Here is an 18,642-nt window from a genome sequence, read left to right as displayed (position 1 = left end):
TAGTCTTAACTATACTTACTTACTGTATACCTTGAAGGAAGGACATGCGTGTATGTCTGTTAAAGTGGTTTTGAAGGCAGGCTGTAAAGCACTCTGTCAATATACAGTCACACTGATAACACATTAATTAACATGAAATCATAAATGACTAATATTTGAGCTCTTCTGGAAGACCATCAGACATCTGGTTAGAATTTCACATGATAAAAAGAGTTAAATATTTCAGGCAAGGTAAGAGTAAAGTTGGTTAGTTATTTGAGTTTTTGAAAGAGGAGGAGGAACTCTTAGTAGGAAGGTCTTCCCTGCCCAGGAATCTATCCCTAAAATTAGGTCTTCAAATCATCATTTTGTACATTGTTCATAAAACATGAATCCATTGGATTTTTAATATTTATTTTACCAAACAAATCCTTTTCTGAGTCAAATGGGTTTGGAAATGCTTTCTTAAAGGAAGTTAACCAGGCCGGTTTACTCTGGCACTTCTTGGAGTCTTTTATATACTAATCTTCATAGTGAACACACCCCAGAAGGAAACAATATGCAGTTTTTCACAAATGTTTTGATCATAGAATTCTTCTAAAATGTATCATCTCTTGGGAATAATGTTCTAGGGAGCCCAGTTGAGTAATTACAGTATTTCAGCTTCTTTTCTTCTTTCATGCTCAAATTCAAAAGTTTAATAAACAGTTGATTGTTTTTCCCTTCCTTGGCTCTTTTTTCAAGTTTGTTCCACACACATATAGTTTCTTTCTTTTTTGTTTTCTTATTGTGGTGACAAAACACATGAGATCTACCCTCTTAACAAATCTTTACATGTATGGTACAATACTGTTAACTATAAACACAGTATTTTACTGAACAGATCCCTAGAACATTTTCATCTTGTATAACTGAAACTTTATAAGCTTTGAACTGCAACTCCCCAGTTCCCTTTGCCCCCAGTCTCTGGCAGCCATCTTTCCACTTTCTGCTTTCTGTGAGTTTGACTACTTAGGTAACTCATATAAATCAGTATTTGGAATCATTCAGTATTTGTTCTTTTGTGACTGGCTTATTTCACTTAGCATGTTGTCCTTCAAGTTCACCCATGTTGTCACATGTGAAAGGAGTTCCTTCCTTGTTAATTCTGAATAGTATACCACTTTATGTACATACTACATTTTCTTTGTCCATTCATCTCTAAGTAGGCATTTCAGTTGCTCCCACACTTTGGTTATTGTTATTAATGCGGCAGTGAACATAATAGGGCAAATATCTCTTCAAGATCCTGTTTTCAGTTCTCTTAACTATCCAGAAATGGGATTGCTGGATGGATATCTTTTATCTACAAAGGTTGGGGTTGGGCAGGCAAACAGCAGCTGCATATTCAAGGATGCTGGGGAGGGCACTGAAAGTGTGATCAATATTCCCTTTAGTATTTCTAGTTCTTCATCTTCTAGTTATTTGATTATTTATTGTATCTTTCTTATATGTAGTCCCTATTACAAGAAGGGAAAATGGTTTTGAAATCAGTATCCCATGAGGGTTGGACCATAGAGAAGGCTGAGTGCCAAGAAGTTGATGTTTTCAAACTGTGGTGCTGGAGAAGACTCTTGAGAGTCCCTTGGATAAGCAAGGAGATCAAACAAGTCAATACTAAAGGAAATCAACCCTGAATATTCATTAGAAGGACTATTGCTGAAGCTGAGGCTCCACTGCTTTGGCCACCTGACACGAGGAGCCGACTCACTGGAAAAGACACTGATGCTGGGGAAGATTGAGGGCAGGAGGAAAAAGGATTGACAGGATGAGATGGTTGGATGGCATCATCGACTCAATGGACTTGAGTTTGAGCAAACTCTGGGAGGTGGTGAAGAACAGGGAAGCCTGGCATGCTGCAGTCCATGGGGTCGCAAAGAGTCAAACACAACTGAGTGACTTAACAGCAGCAATACCATTGGGAAATAATCTTCCTTTGCCTCTATTTTAGTTTAGTGGAGAGGACCTGGGAATCTGACTTTGCTAGCTAATTTTGAACTTTCTGATACTTTTATTTAGGGAATGTTGTGATAGTTAAGCCATAGCACAGGAGTATTTGCTTTCAGTAGCTTATTTCCCAAATAGCCAATTTTTTATTTAATCAGATGTTATCTACTGCACTTTTCTTTGCAAGCACTTCAAGTTCTTCGCATATTTAATCATTTTTTTCTCTCTTTATCTAAAAACACAGTGGGCCTAGTTTTAGCTAAAGACTGTCAAAGGCTTTGTATTTTTAGCCTTCGTGAAGATTAACCTGACCAGTAACCATACTCACATAGTGCTGATAATACTACACCTTCTCCCTGGCCACAGCTGGAATAGATCAGATAACTCAACACCAAGAGAAGTGAAGGCTCTGACAACCTGTTCCCAGACTATTTCAACTTCTAACCATAGTCTGGAACTCCCACAACCCAGCCTTTAATTTTCTGCTCTTACTGGTTCTTGCCTTGATCTGGCTTTAAAGTCTCCCAGCAGTAGCTGTAGCTGTGTTTGATTTGACCCTTTGAGAGGAAGCAACACCCAGGAGTGAGTTCAAATATTGTCTGAAACAATACCACATGGGCTTATTTTGAAGCACTAGGAGTCTCAGAACCTTTGACTAGAAATAGTTTCTTAACTAGAGTTTGGGTCATCTAAGGAAAGAGAAAGAAATAATTCCTCTTTTCTGAACTGCATGGGACGTTTTTGTCTTGTTTCTCCTTCTGTGGTCTCAACCCCTCATCTCTTCTGTCCTTCACACTCTTTTTGTCTTCTGCCATGGAATTGTGATCATTTTTAATATAACTGTTTAGAGTGATTAAATGTTCTTCTTTCCTTCCCATATTTGAGTATAGAGGTTGTTTGCTGCTGTTGCTAAGTCGCTCCAGTCGTGTCCGACTCTGTGCAACTGCATAGACGGCAGCCCACCAGGTTCTGCCATCCCTGGGATTCTCCAGGCAAGAACACTGGAGTGAGTTGCCTTGTCCTTCTCTAATGCATGAAAGTGAACAGTGAAAGGGAAGTTGCTCAGTCGTGTCTGACTCTTCACGACCCCATGGACTGCAGCCTACCAGGCTCCTCCGTCCATGGTATCTTCCAGGCAAGAGCACTGGAGTGGGGTGCCATTGCCTTCTCCAGTAGAGGTTGTTTATGAGATTATTAATGGATAAAAGACAGCCACCATTTTTTAAAGTATTTACCTCACTAAGACATTCAAGTTCTTTGACCCCATAAGACAGGATTATCAGTCAGTCAGCAGTTTCCTGATGAGTTGCTTCTTCTTATTTGGAAGAGCTGGCCCAAACCTCTAATATAGTAGGGGAAACTGAGGCCTGCAAGGTTATGATATAGCCAGTTAATGGATAGAGCCATAGGGCTCTGCACTTCTACATCCTGTAGGGTTGAGGGGGTGGTGATGCCATGGCAGTCATGCGTTTGACAGATCTTTAATGATTTTCTTACCCGTTGTTCTCCACACAATCCATTCTTCTGCCACGAAAAATTAGTTTGGGCTGATTTATATTCTCGCCTCCAGCCTTACTCCCAAGCAGCATGGAAGGAAACCAGAGTAGAGAGTGAATCTATGGATTGTGTAGGATTTTGTCAGCTGGACCTTCTTTGTTTCATGGAAAAAGTTATCTTAAGGCCAAACAGAACACTGACAGATCTCTGTGTGCTCCGTAGACATACACAGCATAGGTGTCAGCATTAGCACACGTAAGAGTGTCTAGTGGTGGAAAGAGGACAAAGATATTTTAAAACCTTTCATCCCCTAGCACTTAAAAATGTGGAAAATGGTCAGTCCCATCCTTTGAAGAGGGAAAAAGAAGATAAAATTTAACCCATTTCCACTATGTTTTGCTTAATCTACCCCATATTTCTTCTAAAATTACTAACTGCGAATCTACTCTATCTGGAAGGTTGTGGGTAAATTTGTTGCTAAGGAAAAGCTATTTTCACATTGATGCTTTAATTTCCTAGGCATCTGTCGTCTACTTTCTGAACAGCAGGATTCCAGTTCATAGTCAGTTGAAAAACTAAAAATTTATCTTTAAACATTCTCAATATTGCCTGCCAGTGGAGGACTTTCTTTAGCAACTGTTATGACACTGTGTTTAGTGGGAAGGATGGTAATGAGGTTATTGTGGATTTTAGACCTGGAAAGATGTATTCTGTGACACATGCCAAGAAGATTAGGAGCACATTATGTTTAAAGCTTTGAGTTGTTGCTATTGTTAAGTCACTAAGTGGTGTCTGACTCCTTTGTGACCCCATGGACTGTAGCCCGCCAGACTTCTCTGTATACCAAATAAAATGGTCTTTCCAGGAAGCATGCTGCTCCAGATGATAAGAAATGGTCTACGTGACTTCTGGGCAGGCCTTCCCAGACAGTTAACCCTATTAAATTATACCTTATTCCTCTTCACTTGGCCTTTCTCTCCAGTTTGTCCACTCTGACTCCATTATCTGAAATCACTGCTGCTCCTCCTCTGCTAGACACTTGTAAACAAGCCTTAGCTTCCTTGGGATGGCTGAGTATCTGACAGACTTAATTTGTTTTTTTCCCATCACCAAAGGGCAGACTGCAGCAGGGTCCATCCTGTAACTGTTCTTAACATAACCTTTAACACATAATTCAAGCTGAGCCTGACCTTGGCTAATACCTCCTTTCTCATTTCTGCAGCCTTTCAGGTCCAAGGAGAGAGAACTCTGGACATGTTATTAGTTTATAGTCTCCCTGGGTATCACCTCTTTGCTACCAAGAGCTATTAGTCATTGCTTTATTTACTTTGGGAGGTCATTTTGTTGACTGATATCAAGACTACATACTGAAATATTTTCCCTAGCTTGTTAGAAGCACAGCAGCATTAGCATTGAGATCAGCTTATTATTAAAGTATGGCTTCTTCCCATCTATATCATCCTGCATATATTATTACCCTTGTCCATCTTCCTATAGCCATTTATCCAGCATCCCACATCAGTGTTCCTTATCCTTAATAGTTACCCCTCATCATTAAGTTGCACATGTTCTTCAGCATCCTTGGGCATACTCATCTCCATTAGGTGTGTGTCTGAACTCAAACATTTCTCTCTACTGGAAGTTTTCATTTCCGGGTCCTAAAAACCTTTTTAAACAAGAAGGTCAGCTTGGTGATTTGATTGGCTCTGTGTCAGGCTCTAGTATTTGAACTTTAATGATAGTGTAGATCAGTAATGTGATTCCAATATACCCAATATGATTCCAGCAGGTGGGTGTCTCCAAAGTGTCATAGCTTAATGATACCTTCTTAATGGTGATTAACAGACAAACCTGTTTTTATCTTACTTAAAATTTAATTTAAACTTTATTCTATTTTTGGAGGATAGTTGATTTACAGTGTTGGAGGAGGAAATGGCAATCCACTACAGTATTCTTGCCTGGAAAATCCCATGGACAGAGGAGCCTGGCAGGCTCCAGTCCATGGGATCACAAAGAGTCGGACACGACTGAGCATGCACACACACGCACACACATTGAAGATTTACAGTGTTGAGTTAATTTTAGGTGTACAGCAAAGTGATTCAGTTATATATACATCTGTTCTTTTTCTGTTTTTATTGTAATAGTTATGTGTTGTGTATTAGCAAAAAATCAAATTTAGATAGTCAAGTAAAACATCAAGTAGTAGTACAGATGGTGTTTGGATATGGCAAACACTGCAGATGGTTGGGAATGCCTTTAAGAAGCTCTCAAGTAGACCATAAACAGTTTTGAAGGAGAACTATGTCTTATTCTCCATTATATTTCAATTTTTAATACAGTGGCATACAAGGAATAGGTGGTGATTTAGTCGCTAAGTTGTGTCCAGTTCTTATGACCTCATGGACTGTAGCCCACCAGGCTCCTCTGTCCACAGGATTTCCCAGGCAAGACTACTGGAGTGGGTTACCATTTGATTCTCCAGGGGATCTTCTCGACCCAGGGATCGAATCTGGGTCTCCTGCACTTGCAGGCAGATTCTTTACCAACTGAGCTACCAGGGAACCCAAAAGAGCCTAGCCAGGGAACCCTATGGAGCAAAAGTGCTCCATAAATACTCATCAAATAAATTAATCCATTTGAGTGAAAATAATTACTCTTCTTTAACTTAAGGACCACCTAACTACCAATGTCCTTCATGCAGCTACTTCTCTTTGTTGATACATATTGTCAGAGATACCATGTGACTCCTACCCTTTGAGAGGTTGTGGTGGTCCAAAAGTCACATCCTTTACTTTTCAGCTTTATTCAGAGTCTTATTAATGTATTAGTCTCAGTGAATGTGATTATCTAGCTTTTAATCCAATTAAAAAATTATTCAAAGTTGCAAAATTATAAAGAGTCTTCAAAAGGTATTATTAGAAGTGATAGCAGGCAGACACATTTTGAAGGAGGTGACAGAAAAACTGTCCACTGCATTGTCTTACCTGCACTACTGTAAAGGATATTGGTAGTACCCTTTGGTTGAGAGGGGAAAGAATAGATAGTACATTTTAGGAAGATTTCTGTCAAAAAATATCAAAATTCAAGATGTCTAGCACGGAAAAGGAAAAATGTCTGCTTCATGGAAAAGTAATATATGAGAAATCTGTTATTCCTTAAAGAAGTTGATTAAATAAGGCATCAGTGTGTGCCTGTGCCTGGTGCCTCTGGACTGATAGGGCTTTCTGACAGATCTTCTGAGTATTGTGTTTACTGGATCCCTCAAACCCCCGTGTGGTGAGGAATATTGGTACCAAGCTCAGCTGGAAACCTGAATACACAGAAAGCTGCAGTTCAGTCCAGTTCAGTTGCTCAGTCGTGTCCGACTCTTTGCGACCCCATGGACACACCAGGCTTCCCTGTCCATCACCAACTCCAGGAGTTGATCCCATGGACCACAGCCTTGTCTAACTCAATGAAACTATGAGCCATGCTGTGTCGGACCTCCTAAGACAGACAGGTCATGGTGGAGAGCTCTGACAACACGTGGTCCACTGGAGAAGGGAATGACAAACCCCTTCAGTATTCTTACCTTGAGAGCCCCATGGACAGTATGAAAAGGCAAAAAGATAGGACACTGAAAGATGAACTCCCCAGGTCAATAGGTGCCCCAAAATGCTACAGAAGGTGCAGTCTATTCCTACTGCATTTTCAAGAATCAGCACGAATGTATTACTTGACCTAATGTCGGTTTAGTGTTCTTCAGTTTGCAGTAGGTGTTTGTAACCATTATTCCACTAGATCCTAATGTCCCCCTGCTATTGAAATCCCTCCAAATAAAGCACTAATTCAGTCTTTCTTGTAGCTGCATGATAGTCCTTGGGGTAGATGTACCACATTTTATTTAACCATTTCCCTATGAAATGGAGAGCTTCCCTGGTGGCTCAGTGGTAAAGAATCTGCCTACAATGCAGGTTCGATCCCTGGATCAGGAAGATCTTCCCTGGAGAAGGAAATGGCAACCCACTCCAGTATTCTTGCCTGGGATATCCTGTAGATAGAGGACCCTGGTGGGCTACAGTCCATGGGGTTGCAAAAGAGTTGGACCCGACTTAGTGACTAAACTACCACCTATTCCTTGCATGCCACTGTATTAAGATTAAAATACCCTCCTAGGTACAAAAGCCCCTGTGTGTCCCCTGTTTCTTGTTTGTAGAAAGAGGCTTTAGTCTGCTAGGCCTTCCCTGAGTTCCATGGAGCAGACTCAAGTAGTTACTAATTAGAGGAGTGAGGGAATGCAGTCAAGAAAGAGAAAGCAGTCAAGAAAGTACAGTTGAGTGATAAAACAGGGTCCTACTTCCTCCTCAAGGGAACTCACAACAATATGACACATCTTTGAGTTGTTCAGCAAGAACTAAGACCTCCCCTGCCCTGACCCCAGCCCCTAGGTAGAGGATGGTGACTACTTGCTGACCACAAGCTGGTTGGAACCAGGTTGATAATTAAGACTCCTGAAACACCACCTTGTTACCTCACTACCAACCAACCAGAAAACGGTCATGCCCCCTGCAACCCTCACCTCAAATGTTAGCTTTTAAAGCCCTTCCCTTAAAGCCATCAAAGAGTTCTGGCCTTTCCAGCATGAGCCTCCCATTCTCCTTGTTGGGCCCTGCAACAAACACTGTACTTTCCTTCACCACAGCCTGGTGTCAGTGAATTGGCTTTGCTGTATGGTGGGCAAGCAGACCCAAGTTTGGTTCCATAACACTAGAATTTATGAACGCTGAAGATAAAAAGAAAACATTGCATGTTTCCATGTGAAAGAGCTAGTTACTATTACTATCTCCTACAAATGGAAGAAAAAAGAAGGAAATTGGCATCAGAGTTTTCATATGCAGCACTGGGAGCTTGAACATCTAGGAATACTATCAATCAATCTGAAAGAAAAGGATAAGACCCCCAAATCCTTGATCTAGTCAAGATATCATTTCTCTGTCAGGAGACTTGTAAGTTTTTAAAATTTGGAATTCGAATAAAGGAAAGGACTGTAACCTTGGCGGGGAAGAAAGAAGACTTGGAAGAACCCTAGTAGCTTTATGCTTTTCTAGGAGAAAAGGGAGAAAATAGTCACAGTTTGAACAAAAGTTGTAAATTATTTGTAGTGAAACAAAGCATAAAGATAGGATCCACATAAAGAAATACTTAAATGTAAAAAATTGATACTCTTATAAAAGAGATTAGAAACCTAGAAGCTTCAGAAGGAAATAAATATATTAGACTATGTAAAAATAAAATACATTTAAATGGCAAAGAGCCCTGAAAAAAGTCAACAGGCAAATTATGGATTTGGAAAAAAAAAATTATTTATACCATACAAAGAACTCTTAAAAATTGGCTAGAAAAAGACAACACAGTGGTATACTGGATAGAAGATAATTCACATTAAGAATTCATAGGCGGTCCACCTAAAAAGATGTTCAGGTTTCTTTGTAGTCAGGAAGAAGAAATTTAATGTCATTTTATTCTCATCTGGAGAACATTTAAAAGAGGTGATAACTGCTTATCATTTGCTGATAGAAATGTGAATTGCTACAACCCTTTAAAGAGGCAAACTGGCAAATTCTTCAAAATGTGTGTACTCTTTGACCCAATAATCCTACTGCTGGTTGCTGTTAATGTTATAATCCCAATACTTAGAAGTAAAACCACAGATGTGAGAACATATGAAAGGTATATTTATTGCAGAATTGCCAATAGAAGCAAAAAACTAAAAAAAACAAAGTAACTGTACACACATTGGCGTTACCCAGCCGAACTTGAGTCCCCTCACCCATGGCAGAGTAAAGCCAATTCACTGATGCCGGGTTGTAGTGAAGTGTTTATTGCAGGACCAGTAAAGGAGAATGGGCAGTTCATGCTCAAAAGACCTGAACTCCCTGATGGCTTTCAGGGAAGGGCTTTGAAAGGCAGCATTTGGGGTGAGGGTTGCAGGGGACATGACTTTGTTCTGGTCAGTTGGTGATGAGGTAACAGGGTGGTGTCTCAAGAATCTTAATCATTAACCTAGTTCCAACCAGTCTGGGGTCTGTATGCTAATGGTCAGCATGTAGTCACCAGCTTCCTCCTGGCTGAGGGTCTTAGTTCCTGCAGAACAGCTCAAAGATATGTGTCAGATTGTCATGAATTTCTCTTAAGGAGGAACTGGGACTCTTACTTCTTGACTGTTTTTTCTTTGTTTCTATATTTCCTCACTCCCCTAATTAGTAACTGCTTGAGTCTGTTCTTTGGAGCTTCGGGAAGGAGACTAAAGCCTTTTTCTTCAAACAAGAAACAAGATACACAGAGAGGCATTTTCACCCAGGAGAGCCCCACATGGTCTTGCTCCATTGCAATTTCCCTTTTTTTTTTTTTTTAATATACTCCTCCATCCTGAGAGGAACAGGAAAGAACATAAGGTTTTAGATAGAGAGGATAATCATAACTGGACAGGGGAAGTAGGTTTTAGGCGGACTTGGTTTCCATATCTGGGATACACCTAGGGGTGTGTTTTTTCTCATTGGTCCAGACTGGACCTGGTGGAGTTTTTGCTATGCAGTTTCAGGACTCTTGTCATCTAATTACTTTCCCTCACTTTTTCCCCCTTCTTTTGGAACTTTTGTTATTTAGGTTTATTTAAGTTATGTAGGTTTTTGTTATTAGGTTCTCCTGGATCTATTCTCAAATTTTTCTTGTTTTTCCCTCATCTTCAAATTATTTTTTTCCCAGAACTATGAAGTATTTATACCCCTTGATCTTCTAGCCCACTAAAGTGAATCTCAACAATGTTATCCTCTCTTCAGTTCATCTGATAGTCAAAAAGTCACAGTTTTGATGTATTTACTTATAATGTCTTAATAATTTTTATTTTAATGTCTTAATAATAGACATTTAATAATATTTTATATAATATTTTTACAATTACAATTTTTACAAAATAATTTTTACAATATTTTATATAAATAAAATAACTTTCATTTATAATGTCTTAATAATAAAAAGAGTATTGTTCCGTTGCAGTCATGTCTGACTCTTTGAACCCCATAAACTGCAGCACACCAGGCTTCCCTGTCCTTTGAGAATAGTGTAATGAACCCCATCATTCAGTTAGAACAGTTATCAACATACAAGGTTCCTGTCATTCAGTTTGAATCATTATCAACTTGTGACCAGTCTTGTTTCATCTACACCTCTGCCCACTTTGCCACCTTCACTCTAGATTATTTTGAAGCAGATCCCAGAGGTCATATAATTTTTCATATTGAAATAATTCAGTGTGTATCTCTAAAAGGTTCTCTGAAAAACAAAACTGGAGTACAGTTTCCTTTTGGGTGATGAAAGTGTTTTGGAACCATACAGAGATGGTGGTTACACAACATTGTGAATGTGTTGAATGCCAGAGTAAATCCCGCTGGGTAACCAAGGGCTGGGACAGGTCATCTCCAGCTGGCCTTCAAGCAAAAATCTCTGGCTGGCTGAGGACTGGTGACTTGAGCTCATGGTTAGAGACAGAACTCCAGAGGAGGCCGGTGGAGGGGCCTTCAGAAGAGAAGGACCAGGAACACAAGAGTCCAGTCCCAGCAGCCCTCACGCCCCTGCTCATCCCACCGTGTCCCCCGCAGCCTCTGGGTACCCTGCTCCAGACCCTGCTGGAACCACCTGGCCGTGTCCAGAGGCAGCTTGACCCGTCAGGCAGTTGGCTCATATCAGAAAAAACATGGGTCCCTGTCTCCACAGCCCCAGTGGCCACAGAGCTAGCCTGCTCTTGCCCAGAATGGCTCTGAGGTTGGTGTGAGAAAGAGCCTGATCACACAGAGACTTGCCTCCTTCCTACTTATTTCTAACATTCACCATGAAAGCATGAATGGCATTCCCGGTCTGAGGTTCTAGAAAGAGAACATGGGGGAAAACTGGGGTAACTTTTGTTCTTTCTCTCTTCTGGTTTTTATATAACATAGCATTGCTTCACTTAGAATAAAATGCCCCTTGCAGGACTGTGGTGAAAAGTCCTCTATTGAAGCTTCCAGTCTTGGAGGGAGATTGAGGCAATAAAATCTAAAACTAAAACAGCCTCAATCGTTAGAGTAGTTTCTTAATATCCCCCTTGTCCTCCTTTCCCTCCCAGTCCATTGTAAACAGTACTGAGAGGTTAGTGTTTTGAAAGCTTGTGTTTAAAACGTCAAAGCCCAGAGCCCCGTTGGTCACCCTTTAGCCGGCCTTGCCAGCCTCTGGGCGGGGGGGACTTCCCCTCTACCCAGCTCCTGCTGTTTGCCTGCTTTGGGGCTTTGTGCTCGCTGGTTCCTCTCCCTGAAACACTGTTGCCTATCACGCACCGCTGGGTGCTGCCAGCCTTCAGGATTCAGCTCACGTGCTTTTCCACACACTTCCTCACCAGCACTCTGATGCAGATCCTGTAATGCCCATACAGATACACAGACATGTGTGTGTCTGTGTATCACTGTTACACCTACTTTACAGACCCACAGATGGACCAAGAGGAGCGTGGAGAGAGGCTAAGAATTTACCTGTCATCTCACAACTAGCACATCAAGGAGCAGCTTCCAAAGCCCATACACTCAGCCTCTGCTGATAACCAGCTGAGTTCAACACTGAGCCTGACTGAGACATATTAAGCCACATTGTAAGCTCTCGAGAGGAAGAAATGTGAGGAAGCTTTGCTAAAATCTTTTTTCCTGTCTTTCCTCTTTGGGTCCAGGTGGAAGTGAAGCCATATGTGCTGGATGATCAGATGTGTGATGAGTGCCAGGGCACACGCTGCGGTGGGAAGTTTGCCCCGTTCTTCTGTGCCAACGTCACCTGTCTGCAGTATTACTGCGAATACTGCTGGGCGAGCATACATTCCCGCGCCGGGCGGGAATTCCACAAACCGCTGGTGAAGGAGGGAGGCGACCGCCCTCGCCACGTCCCGTTCCGCTGGAGCTGAGCCCAGGGCAGACCCAGCCACAAGTACTGGAGTAGATAACAAGGAGGGAAAAGAGAGGGCACTGCCTCAGGGCTTACAGTGTTCTGGAAATCTGTGCATTTGTTCTCGATTTTTAAAGAAGAAATGGGTCTTTTTATTATTATTATTATTTACAGTCATATTACTGAACTCAGTGTCCAGTATAACGCAGAATTGCAGAGTGTGTAACGGTACTGATTTGCACTTTGATTCTCACTTTTGTCTGCTTGGTACCTTGATTCCTTACACCTGATTTGTCACTCGTAGACTGCCATTCTCATCAGCGGCCATCAGGTTGATGTCTGTGATTTTTTTTTTTGTTTGTTGTTGTTGTGTTGTTGTTGTTGTTCTGATCGTTTTTGAACTGGAGCATGCACTTATTTTCAGAAACTTAGAGAATCGCCCCTAGGAGAAGACTTACCAAAGGTAATACTCGTGAGTAGGTGGCAGATGTAGCAAAAACTTCACAACAATTCAGCAATCATTAGTTGGGGTCATTTAGAGTAAGGATAACCCTTAATGAAAATAAGCCTTTAGTTGCTCTCTATTTTGACATGTAAGGATACCTCATAAGCTGAATCTTTACTTTTCCTTCATGTTTGATTTTTGTTTTGCTGAGGATTTTGGTTAGATCTTTTAGTGTTATGTAAATTTATGCTGCAATAGCTTTTGCTGCTATTAAAATGGTATTATTAATACCATAATACTCTATTCAGGCTAAGGTATCAATTACAAAAAACCCAACAACACACTTTTGTGATTTAGGGATAGAATCAGCTGCCGAAAGGAGATCAGAATAGACTTGAGAAAGCTTCAAAGGAAGGTCACTATTTCTGACTGCATGTTTACTTAATCAGGTTGCTGCATGCAATAAATTTTATATCTGATGTCTAGTATAAAACCTTCCCACAATGCACAAATTAAGAATCTATATAAGCTATAAAATACTGATTTTTAAAAAAAAGTTTTTTTTCATTCAAAGAAATGGTAATTGACTGGAGGAAGGCATGCCTCAATAAATGGAATGCTTCTGAAATTAGGAAGAGCCCATAACAGAATGACCTATATTACAACCAATATAAAACCTAGGTGTAGGATATTCTTAAAGCAAATTTGTGGATGGTAGATGAAGTACTTTGCGGTGCTCTGTTATATATTGTGCAATTTATTTTATATAGTAAAGTGATTATGTCTAACTGTGATCAAACTTTAACTGTTTAAAGCCTCTGTGTCAGACATTAACGAACTTGACAGTTCATAACTGGTATATTATTAACTAACACATGAGCTCTTAGTTACAATCTCCTAGTGCTTGCACCATTTTACATAGCTTCAGACCTTGTCCAGAAAACCAAAGAGCTCATCTTAGCTTACAAACACTAGGAATATATACAGTATATAGAGATAAGTTGTCAATTGACAAACTAGGCACATTTTAAGAAAGTTGTGTGATCGTGATGCTAAAGAAATGTCTGCACAAAATAAGATGGCCTGAGCAGGGTTGGTTGTCTGGGTGAGAAATTAACTACTTAATTCCCTGGATTTATCCTGTAAAGCTTGAATAGAATTCAGACCTGCTAGTACTACCATGGACATTTTTTTAGCATTCACTCTTGGGCTGCAGATAGTAATATATAAACACATAATGATTGTGAGACTATGTAAGTCTTTTTTTAAATCTTCTTCCTATGTTTTGGAATTCTGGGGACAATCTGACTGGATATGACACTGCAGAATAGATTTAAGTCGCTGTGTTTTATGTGCTGTGATGTCCTTGTACTGTCTTAAGTTAGTAGCCCTTTGTTTTGTTTCTTCAGTGTTTAGTTGCAATTACCAGCTCTCAAACTATAGTTTGTTTTCAAAAAGAAAAAAAAAAAACAAAATAGTTTTTTACTGGATTAAAAATGCTTATTAGAATTCTCCCCCTTTGAGGTTACCTCTGGGCTTTTTGGTAATAATTGCTTTTTTCCAGCCCAGCTGTGGTTTTCTGTTTGTTTTTTTTCTATGTTTGTGGTTTTTTTCATCTGTACAAGAAATTTTGTTATGCACTACTACTTTTTGTATTTTAGACAGTTTTCAAAAGTTGGCTGAAGATTTTTTTTGTTTGTTTGTTTTTAAGGAAAAAGGCATGCTTTCTGACTGACATGATCTTTTGCAATACCTCAATTTTGAAATATAGGAAAGAAAATGATATTTTCTAAGTAAGTTTATTCAGAAAAATATATATTAATTTAATTCTGCAAGAAAAATGATTTAACAGATGGGTAACTTTATTTTTTTCATGCTTATTTGTGTTTTTGAAAATGAAGAAGTTAGAGCTTTATAACTATAATATTAAAGATCATATCTAACCTACAGAAATCTACCTAATTATGTGAAAGAAGCAAAACTTTTTGAAGAAGCACCCCTCTTTATGTACTAAAGTAACACTGAGATTTAAAAAAAAAATGCTGGAAGATTGTACAGCATAAAGCTGATGTGAAGGAGAAAAAACATTGTCATGAAGAATAGGTTACAAAAAACAAACTCCATTTGGTGCTGAAAGTTGTGAATAGGTGGTGGAAACTACTTTCCCTTAATTTGTATATTTATAATCAAGCGTTGATTGTGCACGACTGACCAGGATTGTGAAAGAGTTCTTCTGTTTGTATTTTTTTAAAGAGAACTTTTTTTAGTTTATTAAATTATAACATGTTCCCTTTTGTTTTGTAAATAAATGTGCCCCCAAGTTGTTAATGTTATATTAAAAGAGAGGGTCCTTCGAAAAAAATTATTTTTTAAAAACACAGAGGTGTTCTGACCTGCAACTTAATGGGAAGCCCCCGGGTATCACAGGTCCTGCTGTGGCCTTTCCTTGATGTGACACTTGAACTAGTCGATTTTTTGAAGGCTATAACCTAACCTCGACTATTTGTTGTTATGTGCAATACTGTTTGTACTGTTTGTATAAAAAATAGAAAAAAAAAGAAAAGAAAAAAGGCATAAATCTTTATTGCAGATTTATTTTCATTGCAAACTTTAGACATTGTGATTCACTGAAATCATTTTTCTACTGTCAAATATGTACCTTTTCTTCATGCTGGTATTTTTTCAATAGTAATGTAGCCTTTGTACTGAGACAAATTTTCATTGTTATTTTTAGAAAGATTTTTTGCTAAGAAAAAAATTAAACATATTTACATATTTTTCATTTTATTTCGTATTTTCTTTAAGGAGTGCTTTCTCAATCATTAATAGAGTTGTTTCTGGGAGGGACTTTCATATCTGGTCAATGTCATAATATTATTTTGTATTTTTACTTGGAATAAATTAATTTTATGATGCTAATTCTTTAAAAGTTTATTTTTTTCATTTTCAGTTATTTTTGAAGCTAAAACCTTTGTAATATTGTTACTAAAGTGTCTAGTTTTTTGAAATGCAAAGCTTTATGTATTAACTTGCTGATGTGGTTTACAATAGTGTGACAACGATGAAAATGGTTGGTTATGTAAAGTGATTGGAAAATGTAATGGATAATTGGGTAATAAAATGACAGAATGAGCAGAACATGTGAGATTTTGACAAGCCTTTTCCTTTATTACAGTGGTTTAGTGTAAGACTAGGGATGTCACAGTACAGTTCTCTGGGGATGTCACAGTAGATTTATACAACACCAGGTGCAGCCAAATCTGTGGCCCTGATGATGAAGTCACCTGTTACTGAGATCCCACCAGGTTGAGAACCTGGCCAGGTCGACAGAGTGGTTCATTGCTTTCCCCCCTCTAACTCTTCATTCTGTCGTGTGTGTGTGTGTGTGTGTGTGTGTGTGTGTGTGTGTGTGAGAATCTGCCACTGACTGCTGTCCACGTATGACAGTACCTTTCACCAGGCCAAATCTTTGCCTTGTATTTACAGTGGTGACAACTGAGAGTGAAAGGAAGTCTCTTGAGAGGACCAGCCCTCTGGGTGGCTAGACTTGGATCGCAGTGTCTTGCCCAAGTGACCTCCCCGAGCACATGGGTGACCTGGCGAGGCGGCACACTCGGAGGTCACCACTGTACGCGGACAGCCTCAGACTTCGTCTTCCTCCACTCCCCACCCCCCACCCCCACCCCGCCTGCTCCCTGTTAATGGTGGCCCTTGTTTGTCCCTTATTGTGGCAACACATCTGGCCACTCTGAGCATGATCTGTCTGCCCTCCTGCTTCTTTTCCAACACCCACACTCACCTTGAAGCTGTGCTATTAAGGCAGTGTGTCATTGTCATGGCACCTAAAATTAAAAATCATACAACTGCAAAACTGGTGTTGCGTAAACAGAACATCCTATGACTTGCTCTAGACAGAGGGTGTGCTTCTCCCAGTCCTTGATGGCTTCCTCCAGGGCCCTTGTCAAGGAAGCATGGTTATCAATGACTCAGAGAAACACATGTCCAGAGTTGGCTCTTGGGTATGCTCTATGTATTCAGTTTTGTAAATAATATATAGATTAGATCAAGTTGTGATGTAAAATTTTAACTCAAATTGGATACTACTGGTTGGAATTTTACATTAACTACAAATAAGTGATTAGGAACAGAAGAAAAGAAATTGGAAAAATTTTGCTTAGTGCTATAAAGATTATGCTTAGATTTCTGCCTATATCTTGTGTTTTATAGCTTGTTAGTGAGGCATGGGCTAATGCAGAATGTACTGCATTTATGCAATTAGCAAATAACTGCTAGTTTTCATTTTTATCTATTATATTAGCAACAAAATGGCATTTAACTGGGTAAAGCTCCTACCTAAATATTTGAGTATTGTGACATCTCTACTTGCAAGGTCTGAGTGAAAGATTAGTCACAGATTAGTGAAAAAAGTTATCTTTTTGTTAAAACTGGCTTATTTGTATGAATTGTTGCTTTTTCACCAGTTTGTATGGTATGTCATCTAACATTTTCTGTTGTTTTTTTTTTATAATAACCAAACTTCTCTATCTCAGCTGCAATAGTGTTCCATTTTACCACAGAGTATTTTATAATTAATGCTGTTGACTTTATACCCCAAAAGGGTCAAGAAATGGATATGTAATTTGGGGGTGTTTCAATTTGTATGACAATGAAGTTAATCACAACAAGTAGAAAATCTGGGTGCTAATACAGGACAACTTCTGCTCTTTTTCTTTTCTGGATATAGTTCTGTTGGGGTATAAAGTATTAGGTATTTGTATTTTTGCTGTCAAAATAATGGACATAAATTTTAGAGTGTTCACAGCTAAGATCTCTGTATTTGTTTTTCAACTAACAACTAATTTTAAATGTATTGTATCTTTTATTACCTGTTCTCTTAGATTGTTTTTGCTAGTAACCCTTACTCAGCTTCCGCCTTTGGGGCTTGGACTGATAATTGCTTGTGTGGAACTGCAGTACTGTGACTAACCATGGAGCTCAATGCAGCTATTGCTTACAAATGCTTAAACTTTGTAGTTTGGACTTCTTTTTTTCTGTAATAACAACTTATTAAATCTAGTTGTATGAAGTACTGACACTTGTCATCCTTTGCACTTGCTAAGGAGTAGCTTGGAGTATATGGATTGCGTCTGAGAACATCTACACACTCCAGTTTGCTTGATGAGCTTTTTTGGGGGCGGGGGGCACAAACTCCTTTACAGCAGGTTCAATACAGCAACATTCACCTTTTTAATAACGTGAAAAACACTCGTTAAAAAAAACACTAGTGTATTTGAAACAGGACGGTGTTTGTTGACACGAGTGAGTGTGTATGCAAGATTTTAAGGTGCAAATGGGCTTTCATGCCAGCGCTTGCCACGGGAAACCAATTTTCAAAATCAAAACCAAGAACGTCAATGAAAACGTAAGTACGCCCCCTTCTGTTTTAATTTTTACGCTAGGCTCTCAGGGATCCTCTCGGAAAATGGGTCTTTTTACAATCCTGTAGTGACTTTGGACATGCCAGAAGCTCTCTTGTAGGCAATAACTTCGGTCCTTTTAGAAAACGGACCCTGAGTGGCCGCACGAAAGAATCCCTGGGGCGCTTTTATACCATTCAGGTGCCGGCATCCCAACCCCGCGCCGTTCAATGGTGAGGTGTGGGGTCTGGCGCAGGTGTTTTCCGTCCCAAGAGCCTCGGGCGCCCGGGGGGGCGGGGCCGGCGCCAAGCAGCGCCCCGCCTCTCGGGGTGTCCCGGCTCCGCCCTCCGGCCGCTCGGCTTCGCAGGGGAGCTG

General features: G+C 39.8%; 1 protein-coding gene across 6 annotated transcripts in view; it reads left to right on the top strand.

Moving 5' to 3' along the window:
* CPEB3 (cytoplasmic polyadenylation element binding protein 3) overlaps positions 1–15,990 on the top strand; it is a 193,087-nt gene extending 177,097 nt beyond the window's left edge. For all 6 annotated transcript variants that reach the window (XM_061162183.1, XM_061162184.1, XM_061162178.1 and 3 more), the window contains exon 10: positions 12,197–15,990. In XM_061162183.1, coding sequence (XP_061018166.1) covers positions 12,197–12,424 — 228 coding nt within the window. In that variant the 3' untranslated portion in view covers positions 12,425–15,990. The remainder of the gene's footprint in view (positions 1–12,196) is intronic.
* The last annotated feature ends 2,652 nt before the right edge of the window (positions 15,991–18,642 follow it).

This window comes from Dama dama, chromosome 15 (assembly GCF_033118175.1).
Source record: "Dama dama isolate Ldn47 chromosome 15, ASM3311817v1, whole genome shotgun sequence".
Lineage (NCBI taxonomy): Eukaryota > Metazoa > Chordata > Mammalia > Artiodactyla > Cervidae > Dama > Dama dama.
This window is presented reverse-complemented; position numbering and strand designations above follow the sequence as displayed.